Raw genomic sequence first — 22,985 nt, forward strand, 5'->3', positions numbered from 1 at the left:
TTTCTATTGATCTTTGATATGTGATATTAATGTACAGGATGTTCCCCAGTTGGTGATGTCTCTTTTCTCTTTTTGTTTTCATTAGTTCATATTTTTTACATACCTTGGGTCGATTGCCCTCTATTATGTGATACATTGTGGTTGGTGCCCTCCATTTCTTTCTATTTCTCTTCCATATGGTGCCATTGCTGATAGCCTGAAATAGGAAAGGGTTTTCTTTAAAGAAATCTTTTATAGGCCGGGGTCACACTTGCGAGTGTGATGTGAGAAACTTGTGCAACTCGGACCGGAGTGTGCGGCTACATAGAAATGCATGCAGCCACATGCTCCGGTCCAAGTGCTGGCGGCAGTGCCGGGTATTGATGCAAGAGACTCGCATCACACTCGCAAGTGTGACGCCGGCCATAGTGAGCTGTCTGCTAGACACCTGATTAATGAATAATTAGACTTGCCTGTCTTTGGATTGTTCTTAATTAGAACTTTTTAGTCTAAACTTTAGCTTTGATCCTAAGACTTTCGTTGGGGTATACTCACTTTTGCAACAGGGTCTTGACTGAATTTAAGAAAATTACTTTTTGGGGTGCGCAAAATAATCTTGATTGCAATCAATGGCCCACATTTTTGGGAGTTTTTTGTAGTATGTTATTCCATAGACATTGTTGATTCTGAAAGGAAACTAAAGATTTTCTGATAAATCTGTTGGGGATGTACTCATTTTTCTGAGCAATGTATGACTATGGAGCTGTCAAGTTCAAGACAGGAGACGTGTGGTCAGTTCATGCATTACTGTCCAAACAAGAACCGGGACAGTGTTACACGGATGTCTGAATTCGGCCTAAGGCCTCTTTCACATTTCCATCGGTACGGGGCCGTCACAAACCGTCGGCCCGATGTACCGACGGACATTGTGCAAATAGTGCAGTTTTCAGACGCATCCGCTACCCATTATGAATTCCGGGGAGGAGGGGGCGGAGTTCCAGCCGCGCATGCGCGGTTGGAAATGGTGGTTCCGACGGACGAAAAAATGTTACATGGAACGTTTTTTCGTCACGACGGACCTCAAAAACACGATGCATCCGTTGCACGACGGATGCGACGTGTGGCCATGCGTCGCTAATGCAAGTCTATGGAGAAAAAACGCATCCTGCGGGCAACTTTGCAGGATGCGTTTTTTCTCCAAAACGACGCATTGCGACGTTGGCCAAATGACGGAAGTGTGAAAGAGGCCTAAATGTGTTTTTGTGGGTTCTTGGTAACGTTGATAAGAATTACATGCTCAAGTACAAATTTATTTCAGACCTAATCTGAAATCCACTCTTTTAACTAATAGACTATTAACTTGCCTACAAAGAATGAAAATATCTGCAGTGGTTATATTTAATGATTATATATTCAACAAAAAAGTTATTTCGAAGCTAAAACAGAATATATTGCATACATTAAGATCTTTACAGGTTAAGTCAGAGGGAGAAGCCCCTGGCGGCTACTCAAGACTACCAGGCAACGCCTTCATGCAGCGCTCAGCTTGTCTCACATCATCTGGTAAATATTACTAAATTAGCATAATTCCAGAACTATAAATAAAGTGTCAACACATACACAAGCACGGACCCTTGAGTCGGGCACTTACTACCGTAGGGAATGGGAGGAAAGTTGGCAGCCATGCACCATTCATGTTAGTATAGACTTATTGTTCCCAACTAGTGACGAGTGAGTGTGCTTGTGTCCTAACCGAGCGTCTTTGTCATGTTAGAAATTAAATACTCTATAATCTCCTCTGCTGCATGTCTCGTGGCTGTTCAACATCCACAACACATACAGGGATTGCCTGTTTATTAGGAGGGGAGGAGTCTGGAATCCATCTTGTTAGATACTCAGCTGGTCCCACCCACATTCATATAGGGGCCCCTCTTATGCATTGTTAGTACATTTAGTCAATCAATGTATTTTTTTAATGTAGCGTTTCCAGCACATGTCAGCTAACAGTTGCGGATGGAATCGCGATCCACATATTCGCATCGGAAGAGCGACACTTCCCACCCATCGGTGCCCGTGTCACAGAACCACGGGTCGACGATGGGTTGACAGGAGACCCCTGTGGATGTCATTGCAGGATAGCTATGAACGTGTCCAGCGGTCGGCGCTCATAGCAAGTAAGCATTTCTGCTACATAGAGCAGGGCTGCAGCACTGCTACAAGTGCTTCTCACAAAATTAGAATATCATCAAAAAGTTAATTTCAGTTCTTCAATACAATAAGTGAAACTCATATATTATATAGAGTCATTACAGAGTGATCTATTTCAAGTGTTTATTTCTGTTTATGTTGATTATGCCTTACAGCCAATGAAAATCCAAAAGTCATTATCTCAGTAAATTAGAATACTTTATAACACCAGCTTGAAAAATGATTTTAAAACCAGAAATGTTGGCCTACTGAAATGTACGTTCAGTAAATGCACTCAATACTTGGTCAGGGCTTCTTTTGCATCATTTACTGCGTCATTGCAGTGTGGCATGGAGGCGATCAGCCTGTGACACTGCTGAGGTGTTATGGAAGCCCAGGTTACTTTGATAGCAACCTGCAGCTCGTCTGCATTGTTGGGTCTGGGGTCTCTCATCTTCATCTTGACAATACCTCATAGATTCTCTATGGGGTTAAGGTCAGGCGAGTTTGCTGGCCAATTAAATACAATGATACTGTTTTTAACCCCTTCATGACCCAGCCTATTTTGGCCTTAATGACCTGGCCGTTTTTTGCAATTCTGACCAGTGTCCCTTTATGAGGTAATAACTCAGGAACGCTTCAACGGATCCTAGCGGTTCTGAGACTGTTTTTTCGTGACATATTGGGCTTCATGTTAGTGGTAAATTTAGGTCGATAATTTTTGCATTTATTTGTGAAAAAAATGGAAATTTAGCGAAAAATTTGAAAATTTCGCAATTTTAAAATTTTAAATTTTTATTCTGTTAAACCAGAGAGTTATGTGACACAAAATAGTTAATAAATAACATTACCCACATGTCTACTTTACATCAGCACAATCTTGGAAACAAATTTTTTTTTTTGCTAGGAAGTTATAAGGGTTAAAATTTGACCAGCGATTTCTCATTTTTACAACGAAATTTACAAAACCATTTTTTTTAGGGACCACCTCACATTTGAAGTCAGTTTGAGGGGTCTATATGGCTGAAAATACCCAAAAGTGACACCATTCTAAAAACTGCACCCCTCAAGGTGCTCAAAACCACATTCAAAAAGTTTATTAACCCTTCAGGTGCTTCACAGCAGCAGAAGCAACATGAAAGGAAAAAATTAACATTTAACTTTTTAGTCACAATAATGATCTTTTAGCAACAATTTTTTTATTTTCCCAAGGGTAAAAAGAGAAACTGGAACCCAAAAGTTATTGTACAATATGTCCTGAGTACGCCGATACCCCATATGGGGGGGAACCACTGTTTGGGTGCACAACAGGGCTCGGAAGGGAAGGAGCGCCATTTGACTTTTTCAATGAAAAATTGGCTCCAATCTTTAGCGGACACCATGTCGCGTTTGGAGAGCCCCTGTGTGCCTAAACATTGGAGCTCCCCCACAAGTGACCCCATTTTGGAAACAAGACCACCCAAGGAGCTTATCTAGATGCTTAGTGAGCACTTGGAACCCCCAGGTGATTCACAAATTGAGCCGTAAAATGAAAAATTACTTTTTTTTCACAAAAAAATTTTTAGCCTCAATTTTTTCATTTTCACATGAGCAACAGGATAAAATGGGTCCTAAAATGTGTTGGGTAATTTCTCCTGAGTACACTGATACCTCATATGTGGTAACAAACCACTGTTTGGGCACACGGCAGGGCTTGGAAGGGAAGGAACTCCATTTGACTTTGTGAATGAAAAATTAGCTCCAATCGTTAGCGGACACCATGTCGTGTTTGGAGAGCCCCTGTGTGCCTAAACATTGGAGCTCCCGCACATGTGACCCCATTTTGGAAACTAGACCTCCCATGGAACTAATCTAGATGTGCGGTGACCACTTTAAACCCCCAAGTGCTTCACAGAAGTTTATAACGCAGAGCCGTGAAAAAAAAAAAAGTCAAAAATTATGTTTCAGCAAGCAATTTTTTATTTTCACAAGGGTAACAGGACAAACTGGGCAGCAACTATTGGGGTCTAATTTCTCCTGAGTATGCTGGTACCTCACATGTGGGGGTAAACCACTGTTTGGGCATACGTCGGGGCTCAGAAGGGAAGTAGTGACGTTTTGAAATGCAGACTTTGATGGAATGGTCTGCGGGCGTCACGTTGCGTTTGCAGAGCCCCTGATGTGCCTAAACAGTAGAAACCCCCCACAAGTGACCCCATATTGGAAACTAGACCCCCCAAGGAACTTATCTAGACATGTGGTGAGCACTTTGAACCCCCAAGTGCTTCACAGAAAGTTAGAATGCAGAGCTGTGAAAATAAAAAATCATTTTTCTTTCCTCAAAAATTGTTTTAGTAAGTAATTTTTTATTTTCACAAGGGTAACAGGAGAAGTGGACCCTGATAGTTGTTGTCCAGTTTGTCCTGAGTACGCTGATACCCCATATGTGGGGGTAAACCACTGCTTGGGCACACGTCGGGGCTCGGAAGTGAAGTAGTGACATTTAGAAATGCAGACTTTGATGGAATGGTCTGCAGGCGTCACGTTGCGTTTGCAGAGCCCCTGATCTGCCTAAACAGTGGAAACCCCCCACAAGTGATCCCATTTTGGAAACTAGACCCCCCAAGGAACTTATCCAGATGTGTGGTGAGCACTTTGAACCCCCAAGTGCTTCACAGACGTTTATAACGCAGAGCCATGAAAATAAAAAATCATTTTTCTTTCTTCAAAAATTGTTTTAGCAAGCAATCTTTTATTTTCGCAAGGGTAACAGGAGAAGTGGACCCCAATAGTTGTTGTCCAGTTTGTCCTGAGTATGCTGGTACCCCATATGTGGGGGTAAACCACTGTTTGGGCGCACGTCAGGGCTCGGAAGGGAGGGAGCACCATTTGACTTTTTGAACGCAAGATTGGCTGGAATCAATGGTGGCGCCATGTTGCGTTTGGAGACCCCTGATGTGCCTAAACAGTGGAAACCCCTCAATTCTAACTTCAACACTAACCCCAACACACCCCTAACCCTAATCCCAACTCTAGCCATAACCCTAATCACAACCCTAACCCCAACACACCCCTAACCACAACCCTAACCCTGACCACAAGCCTAATCTTAACCCTATTTCCAACCCTAGCCCTAATTCCAACCCTAAGGCTATGTGCCCACATTGCAGATTCGTGTGAGATTTTTCCGCACCACTTTTGAAAAATCCGCAGGTAAAATGCACTGCGGATTTCCAGCGTTTTTTTGTGCGGATTTCACCTGCGGATTCCTGTTGAGAAACAGGTGTAAAACGCTGCGGAATCCGCGCAAAGAATATACATGCTGCGGAAAATACAATGCAGCGTTTCCGCGCGTTATTTTCCGCACCATGGGCACAGCGGATTTGGTTTTCTATAGGTTTACATGGTACTGTAAACCTGATGGAAAACTGCTACGAATCCGCAGCGGCCAATCCGCCGCGGATCCGCAGCCAAATCCGCACCGTGTGCGGAATTGATAAATCCGCAGTGCAAAACCGCTGCGATTTTTACTGTGGATTTATCGCGGTTTCTAGTGCGGTTTCCGCTGCGGGTTTACACCTGCAGTTTTCTATTGGAGCAGGTGTAAACCCACAGCGGAATCCGCACAAAGAATTGACATGCTGCGGAATATAAAGCGCTGCGGATTTCGTTTCCCATAGGTTTACATTGTACTGTAAACTTATGGGAAACCGCTGCGGACCTGCAGCAGTGGAAACGCTGCGATTCCGCAGCGAAATCCGCAGCGTGTGCACATACCCTAATTCTAACTCTAACCCTAATTCTAACCCTAGTTCCAACCCTAACCCTAGTGTAAAAATAAAAGTAAATGTATTTTCTTTATTTTTATTATTGTCCCTACCTATGGGGGTGATAAAGGGGGGGTTCATTTACTATTTTATTTTGATCACTGTGATAGGTTTTATCACAGTGATCAAAATGTACCTAGAACGAATCTGCTGGCCATTTTGGAAGATGGCGGCGCCCATGGAGCAGACGGACTGACACCGGGAGGCTCGGTAAGTATGGGGGTGTATCGGAGCACGGGGGGTGTATCGGAGCACGGGGGGTGGGATCGGAGCACGAGGGGAGCGGCGCACAGGACGGAGGACTGGGGAGGCGATCGGTGGAGGTGGGGGGGGGGGGCAGATCAGCGTTTCCAGCCATTGCCGATGATATTGCAGCATCGGCCATGGCTTGATTGTAATATTTCACCGTTTTCATAGGTGAAATATTACAAATTGCTCTGATTGGCTGTTGAAAGTGAAACAGCCAATCAGAGCGATCGTAGCCACGGGGGCGTGAAGCCACCCCCCCCCGGGCTGAAGTACCACTCCCCCTGTCCCTGCAGATAGGGTGAAATTGGAGTTAACCCTTTCACCCGTTCTGCAGGGATGCGATCCCTCCATGACGCCACTTAGGCGTCACAGGTCGGATTGGCACCGGCTTTCATGACGCCTACGTGGCGTCACAGGTCGGGAAGGGGTTAAACCAGGTATTGGTGTGGACAGGTGCCAAGTACTCCTGGAGAACTAAATTTCCATCTCCAAAATGCTTGTCAGCAGAGGGAAGCATGAAGTGCTCTAAAAATTTCCTGGTAGACGGCTGTGCTGACTTTGGTCTTGATAAAACACAGAGGACCTACACCAGCAGATGACATGGCTCCACAAACCATCACAGATTGTGGAAACTTCAAACTAGACCTCAAGGAGCTTAGATTGTGTGCCTCTCCACTCTTCCTCCAGACTCTTGGTTTCCAAATGAAATGCAAAATTTACTTTCATCTGAAAACAGTCCAGTTCTTTTTCTCCTTGTCCCAGGTAAGACGCTTCTGGCGTTATCTCGTTCATGAGTGGCTTCACTCAAGGAATGTGACACTTGTAGCCCATGTCCTGGATACGTTTGTGTGTGGTGGTTTTTGAAGCAATGACTCCAGCAGCATCCACTCCTTGTGAATCTCCCCCAAATTTTTAAATGGCCTTTTCTTAACAATCTTTTCAAGGCTGTGGTTATCCCGGTTTCTTGTGCACCTTTTTCCTTCCAATCAACCTTCCATTAATATGCTTGGATACAGCACTCTGTGAACAGCCAGCTTCTTTAGCAATGGCTAACGTTCCTTGTGTAGTGTGTCGGTGACTGCCTTCTGGACATCTGTCAAGTCACCAGTTTTCCCCATGATTGTGGAGCCTACTGAAACAGACTAAGGGACCTTTTTAAATGCTTAGGAAGCCTTTGCAGATGTTTTTTGTTAATTCTATTGTACTGTAATAATGACGTTTGGGTTTTCATTGGCTGTAAGCCATAATCATCAACCTTAACAGAAATAAACACTTGAAATAGATCACTCTTTGTAATGACTCTATATGAGTTTCAGTTTTTGTATTGTAGAACTGAAATAAACTAACTTTTTGATAATATTCTAATTTTGTGAGTAGCCTGTGTGTGTACCACAAGTGATCAGAAAATCTCAGCTTCTAGTCTCTCCAGACTATTGAAGCAAGTGTAAAGTAAAAAAAAGTTTTTAAAAATAAAATGTTTTAAATCACCCCCCCATTCGCCCCATTCAAAATAAAACAATAAAAAATACACATATTTGGAATCATTGCATTCAGAATCGCCCGATCTATCAATATATAAAAACAATCCTATCTGTAAACTGCGTAACCAGAAAAGAAATCAAAAGCCAGAATTACATTTTATTCGGTTGCCCATGACCGCACCAACGAGAGAGGGGATCCGCCTCCAGGAACCGGAAACCAACTGATGCATGGGACAGGTGTCGCCCTTTTCTATCAGTTGGTTTCCTGTTCCTGGAGGACAGGGTTCCTACAGATACCTGGAGGAGTCATCGGATCGCAGGCCCGGCCAGTTGGTTCAGGTAGTGGGGGTTCTTCTACCTTGGCCGGTGCCGGGTCCCTGGAAGCGCCACGGTGGGCCCGGGGAGGATTCCACGTCAGTGAGCGGGGCAGGTGGAGCAGTGTCTGGAGGATTTCTGTCTCCGGAGGGCCAGCGCCAGAAGGTGTTTCCTCCATGATGCATCCGTCGGCTCCTGACTGGTGCTACCCGGGTTGCTGCTCCCTTTCCAGGTCCAAATGAAAAGAATTCACCGCACAACTCTATCCGTATGGTGATGCAAAAAAGGAAATTTATGTGGTCACACACAATATTCGTAGAGCAGAGAAGAGATAAACATATATGAGCGACTCAATTCGACGTTTCGACCGATCTCCGGTCTTATTCTATATGCCACCATATGTTGAGAAATGCTTGAGTGGTCCTGTGAAGTGGACGTTATGGGCAGCGCTCCAGCGCTTTGCTCCCTTGAACAGTGTCTCTATCCAAGACAATACGTGAAACCCTCTGGAGTTGTGAACGGGGAAGGCTGGTTTTTAGTCGTCCTAGAGTGACAACTTGTAAAATGTAACAGACTGTTACATTCCATCGGTTTCGAGTATGGATCTGTAGTAAGGTGACCGTTCAAATCTTTAATGTCCAGCATGTCTAGAAATGAAATATGGTGCAGGTCTTGATTAAGAGTGAACTGCAACTCTGGTCTGACGGAGTTGAGGTAAGTATGAAAAGTGGTAAGAGAGTTCGGTGTGCCCGCCCAGACACCGAAGTTGTCATCAATATATCTGTAATAGCAAAGGGCATGTTGTATGAACAGTTCCTGTGAGTAGATGTTATCCTCCTCAAATCTGCTCATGTAGCAATTAGCGGAGGCCGGCACTACGTGAGAACTCATCGCGGTCCCACGTCTCTGGATATAGAAGGTGTCCCCGAATAAAAAGTTCTCATGAAGTATTAAAGTGAGTAACTCCAGGCAGAACCTGGTGAAATCACTGGGCAGATTTGATTGAGAGAATATCTGAGACTGCTTCCAGACCCCTCTCGTGAGTTATGGAAGTGTATAGGCTGTTAACATCTAGGGTTACAAGGAGACTATCAGGCGGTATGGTGGTAAGATCTCTAATGATGGTAAGGAAATGGCCAGTGTCCAATATGAATGAGCATGCCGTTTTAGTCAGGAATGTTAAGATCTTTTCCAGGTAAACTGATAATGGAGATAAAATGGAATCAGTAGATGCCACAATAGGGTGGCCTGGGGGTTGGAAAGTGACTCGTGAATTTGGGGCAAAACATAGAAGACTGGTGTTATTGGGTATGGGTTAGGAAAGTAGCAGTCTGTTTGTCAATGATCAGTTTGTCAAGGTATTGTTGTAGCAAATTCTTAATCTTGTGGCTAATACTGATAGTGGGATCTGTGGAGATCCTCTCATAAGTGACAGTGTCCGAGAGTTGTCTGGTTTTTTTTGTTGCGGTACATGGTGGAGTCCATGACCACTAGGGCGCCCCCCTTGTCTACTGGTTTGATTATGATCTGTTTGTAATGTAGTGACTTGATCGCCTGTTTCTCATTTGTAGAGAGATTTGGGGGGTGATTTAAAACTTATTTTATTTTTAAAAACTTTTTTTTTACTTTACACTTGCTTCAATAGTCTGGAGACTAGAAGCTGCGATCTCCTGATCACTTGTGCTACATATACACATGCTACTCACAAAATTAGAATATCATCAAAAAGTTAGTTTCAGTTCTTCAATACAAAAAGCGAAACTCATATAAAGTCATTACAAACAGTGATCTATTTCAAGTGTTTATTTCTGTTAAGGTTGATGAAGGTTGGGAAGGAGGGGGTGGTGTTGTTAGGGCTCTGTATACCTCTTTGTTAAGTAATGTATCAGGTTATGCTCGGTTTCTAAATTTGTTGGACATGTCCTTCAATCGGTCAGTAAGTAGGCCTCTATCCTAGCATATCCTGATACATTACTTGACAAGGAGGTGTCCAGAGCCCTGACAACACCACTTTCTCCCTCCCAACCTAGGAACAACAATGAAAGTCCCTTTTGTACATGTATATCACCCTATGATGCCCAAAATCCAGGCCACCATCAGAAAACAATGGCCCCTCTTGACTAAAGCATATCCTAATGTGGAAGCATTTAAATCACCCGCACTTATGTGCACCAACAGACCCCCCCCCCCCCCCCCAATAGATGTGATAAATTAGTAAGGATGGATGTGGGCAGCTCTAAAATTCCCTCACATCGTTTCTTGGGGGACTCGTAAAAATGGCACATTCCCATGCCTTAGTTGCGCAGCCTGCTCGAGCTTTATCAAAACTGATCACATTACACACTCTAGGACAGGAAAATCCTATCCCATTAAGGGATTTTTCACATGTGACTCGAATTTTGTGGTGTACGCGGTCAGATGTCGTTGAGGGTTGTTGTACATGGGGGAAACTACGCAGCTTGTCAGGGACCGAATAGCGAGTTATAAGTCCACCATACGTTGTGGCAAAACGTGGCTTCGTCTACTGGATCACTTCATACAAACATATGGTAGCACAACTACGCTTTCCTTTCAAGTGATCGAACAAGTCCCTAGACCCAGACGAGCAGAGAGCAGACACAGCCTAAGCACACTGTTCAAGGGGGTAAAGCGCTGGAGCGCTGCCCTTTATGTCCACCTCACAGGACCACTCAAGCATTTCTCAACATAAGGCGGCATATTGAATAAAACCGGTGATAGGTCGAATAGTCGCTCATATATGTTTTTCTCTTCTCTGCTCTACGAATATTGTGTGTGACCACATAAATAAGTTTCCTTTTTTGCATCACCTTACGGATAGAGTGTGCGGTGAATTCTCTTCATTTGGACTCAGGGTCTCAAGGGCCCATTCCACCAGCACCTCACATTTGGACCGAGTGCAGGCCAATTTATTGTATCTGGCATTTCCAGGTCCGGCAGGGGCTGGCCGGGTGATGCGGCCGGGGGCTCGGCTGGTGACATATCTCTGGGCGGTCCTCTGGCACGATCCTGCTTCTTCATTGGGGGTCGCGGTGGTGACATATTGGGAGGAGGGCAGAGCCTGGGGGGCCGTTCCGGAAGCCCTATGCCTGCCGTCTTTTTTCCCCGGTATACCGCCGATCACGTGCGTGCGGTTTTCCGATGATAATGGGCGGGGGGGAGGCGTGGGGTTGGGAGGCGTGTTGGGTCCAGAGGAGGGGCGGTACACCCCTGGCCAGAGACCTGCTGGCATAAAAAGGTCCTGGATGCCTGCAGACAGTGCTTCTGAGCCATTTCCAGGATGGACGTGGCAGAAGCTCCCTTGAAGCAGCAGGGGGACCAGCAGCAGCAAGGACAGCAGAATACAGAGCAGCACGCTTCTGAGAGGCCCCGTGCAAAGCCCTGACAAAAAGCCCGGGAAACGGGTAGTAGCCGGGCAAGTGGTCAATCCAGCCGTAGGAGTTCCTCCAGGGTGGAGGAATCGGCAGTGTCGGCAGAGAAATTGTGATCCAGTACGATTCCCCTCGTGATCCAGTACCTACTAACTGCAACACGGGTAAGAGATCTTCGTGAAAGTACACTCGGTGATGCAGTCTTCCCCTTATTTTTTTCGGTCCTGCTAGGGAAAGAAGTGTTCTAGGAAATCAAGACACGGAGTGTGCTGATGACCCCTTCTAGACGCTTACCCCAAAAAATTATGTCAGCCTGTGTACGGCAGATGGTAGGGTTCTAAAAGGGGGGCGGTTAGCCTCTAGCTTAGAGTGCAGTACCTTTATATTACCCCCTTCTACAGGTAGTGGAAGAAACTCCCGACTTCACCACAAGCCTGAGGGAGATTTAGGAGTCCTTAAGGTCCCTATCTCAGAACGAGTGTTCCAAGAGGAAAGGGAGTGGAGGTAGAGCGAGTTTTACAGACTGATTCCTCGGCTGACCTTAGAAGGGATGAAGATTCCTCGGAACCGCCTTCTTCATCATCTTCAGAACTTAATGTTTGGTGGATTGGATCCAAGGAAACTCAGGTCCTTTCCGCTAAATAGTAAAATTCAGAGCCTGGTAGACCGTGAATGGATGAGGCCAGAAAAAAGCTTTCCTAGCCATCGCTTCAGCAGACTCTGTAAGGATGGCGGCTAGGGCAGCAGGACTGTCCCAATGCGGCTCAAAGGGCACTGTGGCTGGAATGTTGGCCTAGGGATATCCAGGCCAGATCCCGACTCTGCTCCATCCCATGTGAAGGAGAGTACCTTTTTGGACCAGTCCTGGACGAACTTTTAGAAAAAGCAGGGGATGATAAAAAGGAAGTTTCCCCAGTTTACCGACTCCTTCCTACCAACGTCCTTTTAGCAAGAGAGGGTTCAATCATAGGAGACCTTCCAGGGAGCGAGTTAAGTGGGATGAAAGGAAGAGGAAAGGTTCGGGATTTATGTTTGGAAGTTCCTCATGGGACCATAGGAAACCATCCCAATGACTAGTGGTGCGGGGTAGGCTGGGGGCCTTTTACCCGGCCAGGTCTCTTATCTCCAACAGTGACTGGATTTTAAGTCCAATATCATCATGACTTCAATTAGAATTTTCTTGTGTTCCTCAGAATAGGTTCAGGATTACTCCCTTCCGATCTTAAGAGCAGCCTGCCCTGGAGTCGGAGATCCGTGATGAATGTCATAAAAGGGTCCTGGTAGAAGTACCAAGAAGTACCAGCAGAGAAAGGTAGAGGATTGTACTCCCCTCTAATTTTGGTTCGAAAGCCAGACGATTCCTTCAGAACCATCATTGATCTTAAAGCCCTCAATACGTTTCTGATAATACGTCACTTTAAGATGGAGTCAATCAGTTCAGCAATAAAGCTATTGTTTGAAAACTGTTTTATTGTGGTATTAGATCTAAAGGATGCATATTATCATGTACCCATTCATGTAGCCCATCAACGTTTCCTTAGAGTGGCAGTTTCCATGGGGGTGTTCAGTCCATCACTTCCAGTTTAGGGCCCTTCCCTTTGGCCTGCAGTTGCTTCTCGCGTGTTCACTAAGGTTGTAGCTGAGTTCATGGCTCACCTACGTGAATCCGACATCCTTAACATTCCCTACCTCGATTTCTTTATTGTAGGCAGAACAGCGGACCATTGTCTAGTACAGTTGGAAAGGGCAATATCCATCCTGAAATGCTTAGGGTGGCTACTAAATATTAATAAAATCACGGTTACAGCCCCTGAGAGTGCAGCAGTTTTTGGACCTAATTTTAGGCTGAGTCAGGAGTGTCTTCTACTTCCCGACAAGTTGATTCGTCTCCGCTATCGAGTTCTGAACGCTTCTAACAACCCCACCATGTCCCTCAGGAAGGCCATGTCCCTTTTGGGTTCCCTGTCATCTTGCATCCCTGCGGTCCTTTGGGCACAATTTCATACAAGGGCTCTAAAAAGGGACGTCTTGTTGAATGATGGGAGCCCTGGGGGTTGTTTGGAGGGTCTGCTGATTTTTATCCTGAACCCCTGTAAAATCCCTTGAATGGTGGCTAGACCAGAGTAACTTATCCAGAGGGGTTCCCTGGGAGTATAATATAACCCAAGTAGTCACCACAGATGCAAGCCCTACTGGTTGGGGGGCTCATATGGGTGAGATCATGATCCAGGGCCTATGTGAACACCATGAGAGAGTTCTAACCTGAAGGAATTAACGGCAGTAGAATTGGCGGTTGAAAAAACTCCTTGTATATCTGCAGGGTCATCACGTGCGGGTCCTTTCTGACAATCAGGTCATGGTGGCCTATATCAACCACCAGGGCGGGACTTGTACCAAACCTCTGATGGAAGCAACAGAACGCCTGCTCCAGTTAGCAGAGCAACATTTTCTATCTTTAACAGCACTGCGTATAAGAGGAAAAGACAATGGCACAGCAGACCTTTTAAGCCGCAACCAACTAAGACAGGTCATCTTCAACCAGATTGTGCGGATATGGGGTCAGCCGGATGTGGACCTCTTCGCTACCAGGACGAACAGAAAAGTGAGACAACTCTGTTCACTGGACCCCAGAGAAGGCCCGCTGGCAGTAGATGCCTTGCTGATTAAAATGGGATTTCCATCTGGCTTATGCCTTTCCTGCCTTATCTCTGCTACCTCTAGTAGTGAGGAAAATCAGGAAGGACAAAGCAAGGGTAATAGTGATCACTCCCTTTTGGCCCAGGAGGTCTCAGAGCCATGTCGGTGTCCGATCCTTGGGTGCTACCGGCCGTTCCAGATCTCCTATCCCCAGGGCCCAGTCTACCATCCTCAGGTGGCGGGCCTCCATCTGACGGTGTGGAGTTTGAATGGTCGTTACTAAGGGATAGAGGTTTTTCTCCAAACCTAATTAATACCCTTCTTAAAAGTAGGAAAGATATTACAACCATGATCTATGCTCGGACCTGGAAAAAATTCTTACAGAACTCAGAATTTATAGCTTTCTTGGAGGCATTAACGTCAGCACGGAGGGTGAGTGACATCCAGGCACTTTCTAGACTCCCTCCATATACACAGTTCTATGATGATAGGGTAATACTTAGGCCTGATCCAGCTTACTTACCTAAAGTGGCTTCCAGTTTTCATAGAACACAGGAAATAGTCCTTCCATCTTTCCTCCCCAACCGAGCCAACCAGAAAGAAAGTAAGCTCCACACTCTAGACGTTAGGAGATGTCTCGTAGAGTACCTATCAGGCACGGATTTCTGGAAAAAGGACAATGCCTTGTTTGTCTCTTCAAGGCACCAGGAAGGGTCTTAGGGAAGCTGAGGGCGCATTCCACTCGATCCATGGCAGCCTCGTGGGCGAAGAGGTCGAAAGTCTCCATTGACCAAATATGTGAGGCGGCTTGGTCCTCTCCGATCACATTTTACAATCATTATAGGTTAGATATGGGTGATCCCTCAGACCTCCCCTTCGGTATAAGGGTACTGCAGGCTGTAGTCCCTCCCTAAGTAGTTATTACTCTCTGTAATTCTCTCGTTGGTGCTATCATGGGCGACCGAATAAAGTCTGTTACTTACCGTTAACGGTATTTTTCGAAGCCCATGACAGGACCCTTAGATTCCCTTCCCCTTTTACTTTGGGTGTGCACTTCTTCCTCTAATAAAGTGAAATAGAGCATTGTACATAATTTTGCCATTAACCATTGTGGTCCTCTCGAGCTCTAATCCAACTGATTCGTGGGAGAAAAAGGGCAGCACCTCTATCTGTAAGTTTCCTGTTCCTAAAGGACAGATCCCCTCTCTCTTTGGTTCTGTCATCGGCTCAGAAAATACAGCTAACAGTAAGTAATGAAGACTTTTTGGTCGCCGGAACATTGGATTAAAATTCAATAACAGGTAATCAAAGAACCAAACTAGTATTAATAAAAACATCAGCTCGGTGTGCAAAAATTAAGCCCTCAGCCAGCTATGGGTCTCGGAAAATGGCATTTTTTTTTTCATTTTTTTTTTTTTTTAGAAACTTTTGGATTTTGTTTCACCATTTACATAAAAAGAACCTATACATGTTTTGGTTTCTACGAACTCGTGATTAACTGGAGACTCATGAGGACAGGTCAGTTTTAGCATTTAGTGAACATGGTAAAAAAAATTGTGGAATGGCACTTTTTTTTGCAGTTTCGCCGCACTTTGATTTTTTTTTTTCCCCCCCATTTTCCAGTACACTATATGGCAAAACCAATGGTGTAGTTCAAAAGTACAACTCGTCCCGCAAAAAAACAAGCCATCACATGGCCATATTGACGGAAAAATAAAAAGTTATGACTCTGGGAAGAAGGGAGCAAAAAATGGAAACTCAAAAAATAGAAAAACCCATGGTGGTGAAGGGGTTAAAAAGTTTTAATTTAGTGCAAGCGTTTCCACAATGTGCTGCACCCGATGTGTTTTTCCACCAGTGAAGTGCAAATGCTTTTTTCATCATTATATTTTTAAAGTTACCGTTCTTCATGGACCCAATGTAACGTCATGTCTTATTTATTTATTTATTTTTATAATCCAGCCAGTTGAAATCCAAAGTTACAAACTGAAAGGATCGGTATCTAGTGCAGTTATAACTAGACGACATAATCCAGTGCTAATCTGCATCACCCCTCCAGACAGACGTCCGTACCCTGCATCATGCAGTCGCTCTCTACCATCACCCACGTGCATTCTGGGTGACATCACAAAGGTACAAGTATTTTACACGTGGGTTAAAGGGCACCAATCAGGTTCCCCAAGGCTCCCAAACCACCATCAACAAGCCACAGGTCAATTCCTACGTTGTAGGATATCCCAGATAAACATTCATACCTTTACAAAATCAACACTTAATGTGTTACTCTTCATGTGTTAATTTCCAAGGACTGGTCTGGCAGACATCGCTTCTTGGACAATAGATCAACCTCAGCATGATTGATGTCTTCCTCACTGCCCCTTTCATTTCTTCAATGTAGCTAGCAACATTTTGCATGGCACACTGCATTGAAGAGATGACTAGGACAGTAAGGAAATTGTCAGCCATGCCAAAGGGAAGGTGATTATAGAATCTAGGTCCCACACTGAGGAGATCTGGGGGACAATGAGTCAATCACGCAGAGGGGTTTCTGATTTAGGCCGGAGTCACACTAAACGTATGAAAAATAGGTCCGAGTTTCCCTGCCGAGAGTGGCATGAGTGTAATGTATATGTCCATGAGTACTATCCGATTTTTCACACCTAGCATCCAATTTACATCCGAATGCAGTGCAATAGCTGTCTGATTGCAATGCGATTTTAACATGATCTTTTACATAGAGCAATTCTCTGTCATTTACACATAATTTTTAAAGGAAATATTTGTCAAAACACACATGCTTATATAGAATAAAAGCCGGCAATTCATGTGCTGCGTACAGTAAAATCAGTCACAGGTTAGAATGGATATATACACATACATAGGGCAGCCAAGTAGTGTAAAATCACTGCAGGAGCTTACAGGATAGAAGAGATGGATTACAGTATACTTAACCTTTACTGGCTATTAAAATGGGGGATCCTAAAAAACTAAAGTAGGGTCCCCATATAATTAATAACCAGCAAAGGCAATGCAGACAGCCACGGGCTGATATTGAAAGCCTTGAAAGGGGCCATGGATACTGCACCCCCCTCACCCGGAGTCTAAACATCAGATCTCAGCCTCCCCAGAAAAGGCGCATCTTTAAAGCTACGTTCACATTTGCGTTGTGCGCCGCAGCGTCGGCGCCGCAACGCACAACGCAAACAAAAACGCGGCAAAACGCATGCACAACGCTGCGTTTTGCGCCGCATGCGTCCTTTTTTCTATTGATTTTGAACGCAGCAAAAATGTAACTTGCTGCGTCCTCTGCGCCCGGACGCGTGCGCCGCAGTGACGCATGCGGCGCAAAACGCAAGTGCACCGCATGTCCATGCGCCCCCATGTTAAATATAGGGGCGCATGACGCATGCGGCGCCCGACGCTGCGGCGCGGACCGCAAATGTGAACGTAGCCTAAGATGCGCCAATTCTGGCACTTAGCCTCGTTCTTCCCACTTGCCCTGTAGCGGTGGCAAGTGGGGCGATAGTTCGGGGGTTGATGTCACCTTTGTATTGTCAGGTGAAATCAAGACCCGAGGTTAGTAATGGAGAGGCGTCAATAAGACGCCGCCATTCCTAACCCCATAGTCATATCATATAAAAACACAGACACCCAGAATAAAGTCCATCTCTTCTATCCTGTTGGCTCCAGCTGTGATTTTACACAACGCGGCTCCTGAATTGCTGGCTTTTCTTCTATCTGTCTCTCAATGTGATATATATACATATATAGATGGGAGATGTTTATCACTGACATCTATTTATCTATGTGTTCTATGTGTATATATCTGTTCTATTCTAACCTGTCAGTGTGATTTTACTGTATGCAGCAGATGAATTGTCGGCTTTTCAAAGGACACCGGTGCGTAAAAATCGGACAGCACTTGCATGGTCTAAGTGCTGTTAGTGTTTTTTTTTTTTGTCTCGCACCCATAGCAATGCATTGGCGAGTCTCGGCTGAGTCTCGGTGACAATTGCAGCATGCTGTGATTTTACATGCATGCTGAATACAACTGAGAAAATAAACGCTGATGTGAGCTGCTCCATAGATTATCACTGGGCTGAGTGCTATGTGATGTTTTCTCGCATAGCACTCGCCCGTATTCTACGGTAGTGTGACTACAGACTAAAGAGTCTGCTGTCAGCATTGATATGGTGATGGGGACAGTGAGAAAGTGTCACTTCCAACCAGGAGCGTCATTATAAAGGCCCAACTAGTGCTAACCAAGTAGTATATGAAGAAGTATTGAAACTTATTTCCCATAGGTATGACAATTTATCTAGGACGTCAAGGACTTTTTGCAGGAATTGGCCTGTAACCTAATGGTAATGGTTTGGTAGACTTGGGGGACCTGATGGGTTCCCTTTAATATCCAGAGGAGTAGAATTACATAACTATACTTTATTATGCATTTTTTTTCACTGGATTGTAATTGAAGATAAGTGTGCCAATTAGGCATCAATAATTTCAGAAATAAAAAAACAAACAACTTTTGGCCTGAAGAATATCTCCATATTTAGGGTGTATGTCATGGATTCTCAATATGGTGGCAATGTATTTCCAAGTAGACATGAATACTGTCATGTTCTCATCTAGCAGTATACAGTGTACAGCAAGATCTGTCAGATATGGTTCATCCGTCCTACTAGTCCTGGTAGTGGGGAACACAGACAGTACTGGACCATACAGATTGGAGTATGGCAATGAATTGTGGGATGACGAGTACATTTTATTCTAAGACGAGAAAAGCATAAGAATGCCCTGGCACTGCTCAAATTAATTCTTCTGTGGCACTGACCGGGCAGTCTGGCACATCAATCAGCAGCTTATGCTACGTTTGTTGGGGTGCTCAATCTTATGAAATTGGTCTAATACAAACAAAAGTCCCACCCAAAAAAATAAGGGGCTCTCACCACTGATGTAAAATCATGTGATTTTTGAGGATGGAAATTTGCTGCTGAGAAAAAAGAAAATAAACCTGAAGAAACATTTGGTATTGGCTTTTGGACATTGACCAATAGGATCAGTGGTAAAATCTGTTAATGCCCTATGTTAGAGAGTCATTTACCTTGATAGGAGGCGAATAGGAAACCAAAATGTTTGTTTTAGACGTGCAAAACTATAAGGCTGGCCTCACCCTCAGCGTATGTAAATACGGTCCGTTTTTTACGGCCGTAATACGCAGAAAAGTCCCCAAAATAGTGATCCGTATGTCATCCATAGGCAGGGTGTGTCAGCGTATTTTGCGCATGGCATCCTCCGTATGTAATCCGTATGGCATCCGTACTGCGATATTTTCTCGCAGGCTTGCAAAACCGACATCTAATGGATTTATGTGCTCAAATGTTCATTAAAACATATATACAGTATATACACTCACCGGCCACTTTATTAGGTACACCTGTCCAACTTCTTGTTAACACTTAATTTCTAATCCGCCAATCACATGGCGGCAACTCAGTGCATTTAGGCATGTAGACATGGTCAAGACAATCTCCTCGGTTCAAACCGAGCATCAGTATGGGGAAGAAAGGTGATTTGAGTGCCTTTGAACGTGGCATGGTTGTTGGTGCCAGAAGGGCTGGTCTGAGTATTTCAGAAACTGCTGATCTACTGGGATTTTCACGCACAACCATCTCTAGGGTTTACAGAGAATGGTCCGAAAAAGAAAAAAAATCCAGTGAGCGGCAGTTCTGTGGGCGGAAATGCCTTGTTGATGCCAGAGGTCAGAGGAGAATGGGCAGACTGGTTCGAGCTGATAGAAAGGCAACAGTGACTCAAATCGCCACCCGTTACAACCAAGGTAGGCCTAAGAGCATCTCTGAACGCACAGTGCGTCGAACTTTGAGGCAGATGGGCTACAGCAGCAGAAGACCACACCGGGTACCACTCCTTTCAGCTAAGAACAGGAAACTGAGGCTACAATTTGTACAAGCTCATCGAAATTGGACAGTAGAAGATTGGAAAAACGTTGCTTGGTCTGATGAGTCTCGATTTCTGCTGCGACATTCGGATGGTAGGGTCAGAATTTGGCATAAACAACATGAAAGCATGGATCCATCCTGCCTTGTATGGAGCATCTTTGGGATGTGCAGCCGACAAATCTGCGGCAACTGTGTGATGCCATCATGTCAATATGGACCAAAATCTCTGAGGAATGCTTCCAGCACCTTGTTGAATCTATGCCACGAAGAATTGAGGCAGTTCTGAAGGCAAAAGGGGGTCCAACCCGTTACTAGCATGGTGTACCTAATAAAGTGGCCGGTGAGTGTGTATATATATATATATATATATATATATATACTGTATTTATATTTAATTCAGCGCGATATATGTGAAAAGCCGGTAATTCAATTGCCGGCTTTTCATTTCTCCTTCCCAAACCCGACAGGATATGAGACATGATTTACATACAGTAAACCATCATATCCCCTTTTTTTTTTTGCATATTTCACACTACTAATGTTAATAGTGTGTATGTGCAAAATTTGGGCGCTGTAGCTGCTAAAATAAAGGGTTAAATGGCGGAAAAAATTGGCGTGGGCTCCCGCGCAATTTTCTCCGCCAGAGTGGTAAAGCCAGTGACTGAGGGCAGATATTAATAGCCTAGAGAGGGTCCATGGTTATTGCCCCCCCCCCCCTGGCTACAAACATCTGCCCCCAGCCACCCCAGAAAAGGCACATCTGGAAGATGCGCCTATTCTGGCACTTGGCCACTCTCTTCCCACTCCCGTGTAGCGGTGGGATATGGGGTAATGAAGGGTTAATGTCACCTTGCTTTTGTAAGGTGACATTAAGCCAGATTAATAATGGAGAGGCGTCAATTATGATACCTATCCATTATTAATCCAATTGTATGAAAGGGTTAAAAAAAACACATGCATTATTAAAAAGTATTTTAATGAAATAAACACACAGGTTGTTTTAATATATCATTGCTCTCTCAATCCACCTGAAGACCCTCGCTCTGAAAAATAATAAACCAACAATATACATACCTTCAGATGATCTAAGATGTCCCACGAAGTAAATCCATCTGAAGGGGTTAAATCATTTTACAGCCAGGAGCTGCGCTAATGCACTCGCTCGTGTCTGTAAACCCCGGGTACTGAAAGGAAAGCGCCCTCTGCTGGATGTCCTCATATGAACTCGAGCGTGGGAACTTTTCCAAGGCTCCAGTTCATGAGGACATCCAGCAGAGGGCGCATCACCGCAACTCAAGGTAAGTACAGATCATCCTGCTTTCCTTTCAGTACCCGGGGTTTACAGGCACGAGCGAGTGCATTAGCGCAGCTCCTGGCTGTAAAATTATTTAACCCCTTCAGATGGATTTACTTCGTGGGACGTGACAGATCATCTGAAGGTATGTATATTGTTGGTTTATTATTTTTCAGAGCGAGGGTCTTCAGGTGGATTGAGAGAGCAATAAAATATTAAAACAACCTGTGTTTATTTCATTAAAATACTTTTTAATAATGTGTGTGTGTTTTTTTAACCCTTTCATACAATTGGATTAATAATGGATAGGTGTCATAATTGACGCCTCTCCATTATTAATCTGGCTTAATGTCACCTTACAATAGCAAGGTGACATTAACCCTTCATTACCCCATATCCCACCGCTACACGGGAGTGGGAAGAGAGTGGCCAAGTGCCAGAATAGGCGCATATTCCAGATGTGCCTTTTCTGGGGTGGCTGGGGGCAGATGTTTGTAGCCGGGGGGGGCCAATAACCATGGACCCTCTCTAGGCTATTAATATCTGCCCTCAGTCACTGGCTTTACCACTGGCGGAGAAAATTGCGCGGGAGCCCACGCCAATTATTTCCGCCATTTAACCCTTTATTTTAGCAGCTACAGCGCCCAAATTTTGCACATACACACTATTAACATTAGTAGTGTGGAATATGCAAAAAAAAAAGGGATATGAGATGGTTTACTGTATGTAAACCATGTCTCATATCATGTCGGGTTTGGGAAGAAGAAATGAAAAGCCGGCAATTGAATTACCGGCTTTTCACTAACACCGCTGCGTATTTCTCGCAAGTCACACTGCTGGTCCGTGTGGAATCCGTATTTTTCTCGCCCCCATAGACTTTCATTGGCGATTTTTTTTTTTTTTTTGCGCAATACGGTGACAAACGCAGCATGCTGCGATTTTCTACGGCTGTACAAGACCGTATATTACGGATGCGTAATATACAGCAGATAGGAGCTGGGCCATAGAGAATCATTGGGCCGTGTGTAATGCGTATTTTACGGACGTAGTTTATGCGCTCATACGTCCGTAAAACTCGCTAGTGTGAGGCCGGCCTTAGGGTATGTGTCCACGATCCGGAAGTGGCAGCGCCTTGGACGCAGAGCATGTTTACGGAGTCCAAAGCGCTGCTGGCTATTGAACGCAGGTGAGTCCGCATGTGTTCACTGAACCGTGTGGATTTACCGCATCCAAAACATTCTATGGGTGAAAAAGAGAGTGACATGCTGTGGTCTGGAGAGACGCACCACATGTCCATCTCCGCGGGCATCTGTGGACACATAGTGGGCACAGGATTTCTTGAAATCTCAACCACTACGCTGTAGCAGCTGAACACTGCAGGTTGGACGCTACACAAGTAGGTAGCATCCAACCTGCAGTGTTTACTGATCGTCTGCACATACCCTAAAAGATATGGTGTTGAAAGGGAAGTTTACTGAAAAAGGTGCATATGAAGTGCATACATTGGCATTATTGGAACAGTGTGAACCAGATTTCATTGGGAGGCTTCATATTTTGTGTAAATCCGTTTTTAACATGCAGCACAGTTTGCGGTATATACAGTGATATATGACTAAAAATGTTTCCTACCCACAACCATGCCATTGATGTATAAGCATTTTAGAGATCATGCTGAATAGCTTCTA

The 22,985-nt window shown here is 44.7% G+C and overlaps 1 protein-coding gene across 4 annotated transcripts in view; it reads left to right on the forward strand.

Moving 5' to 3' along the window:
- Positions 1-22,985, forward strand: part of ZGRF1 (zinc finger GRF-type containing 1) — a 149,830-nt gene that overhangs the window by 35,572 nt on the left and 91,273 nt on the right. For 3 of the 4 annotated variants that reach the window (XM_077278833.1, XM_077278853.1, XM_077278843.1), the window contains exons 7-8: positions 1,445-1,542; positions 16,006-16,176. The exons of the other annotated variant lie outside the window; for it this stretch is intronic. In XM_077278833.1, the coding sequence (XP_077134948.1) occupies positions 1,445-1,542; positions 16,006-16,176 (269 nt within the window). The remainder of the gene's footprint in view (positions 1-1,444; positions 1,543-16,005; positions 16,177-22,985) is intronic. 4 annotated transcript variants of the gene reach the window in all.

Source organism: Ranitomeya variabilis, chromosome 1 (genome assembly GCF_051348905.1).
Source record: "Ranitomeya variabilis isolate aRanVar5 chromosome 1, aRanVar5.hap1, whole genome shotgun sequence".
Classification (NCBI taxonomy): Eukaryota; Metazoa; Chordata; class Amphibia; order Anura; family Dendrobatidae; genus Ranitomeya; species Ranitomeya variabilis.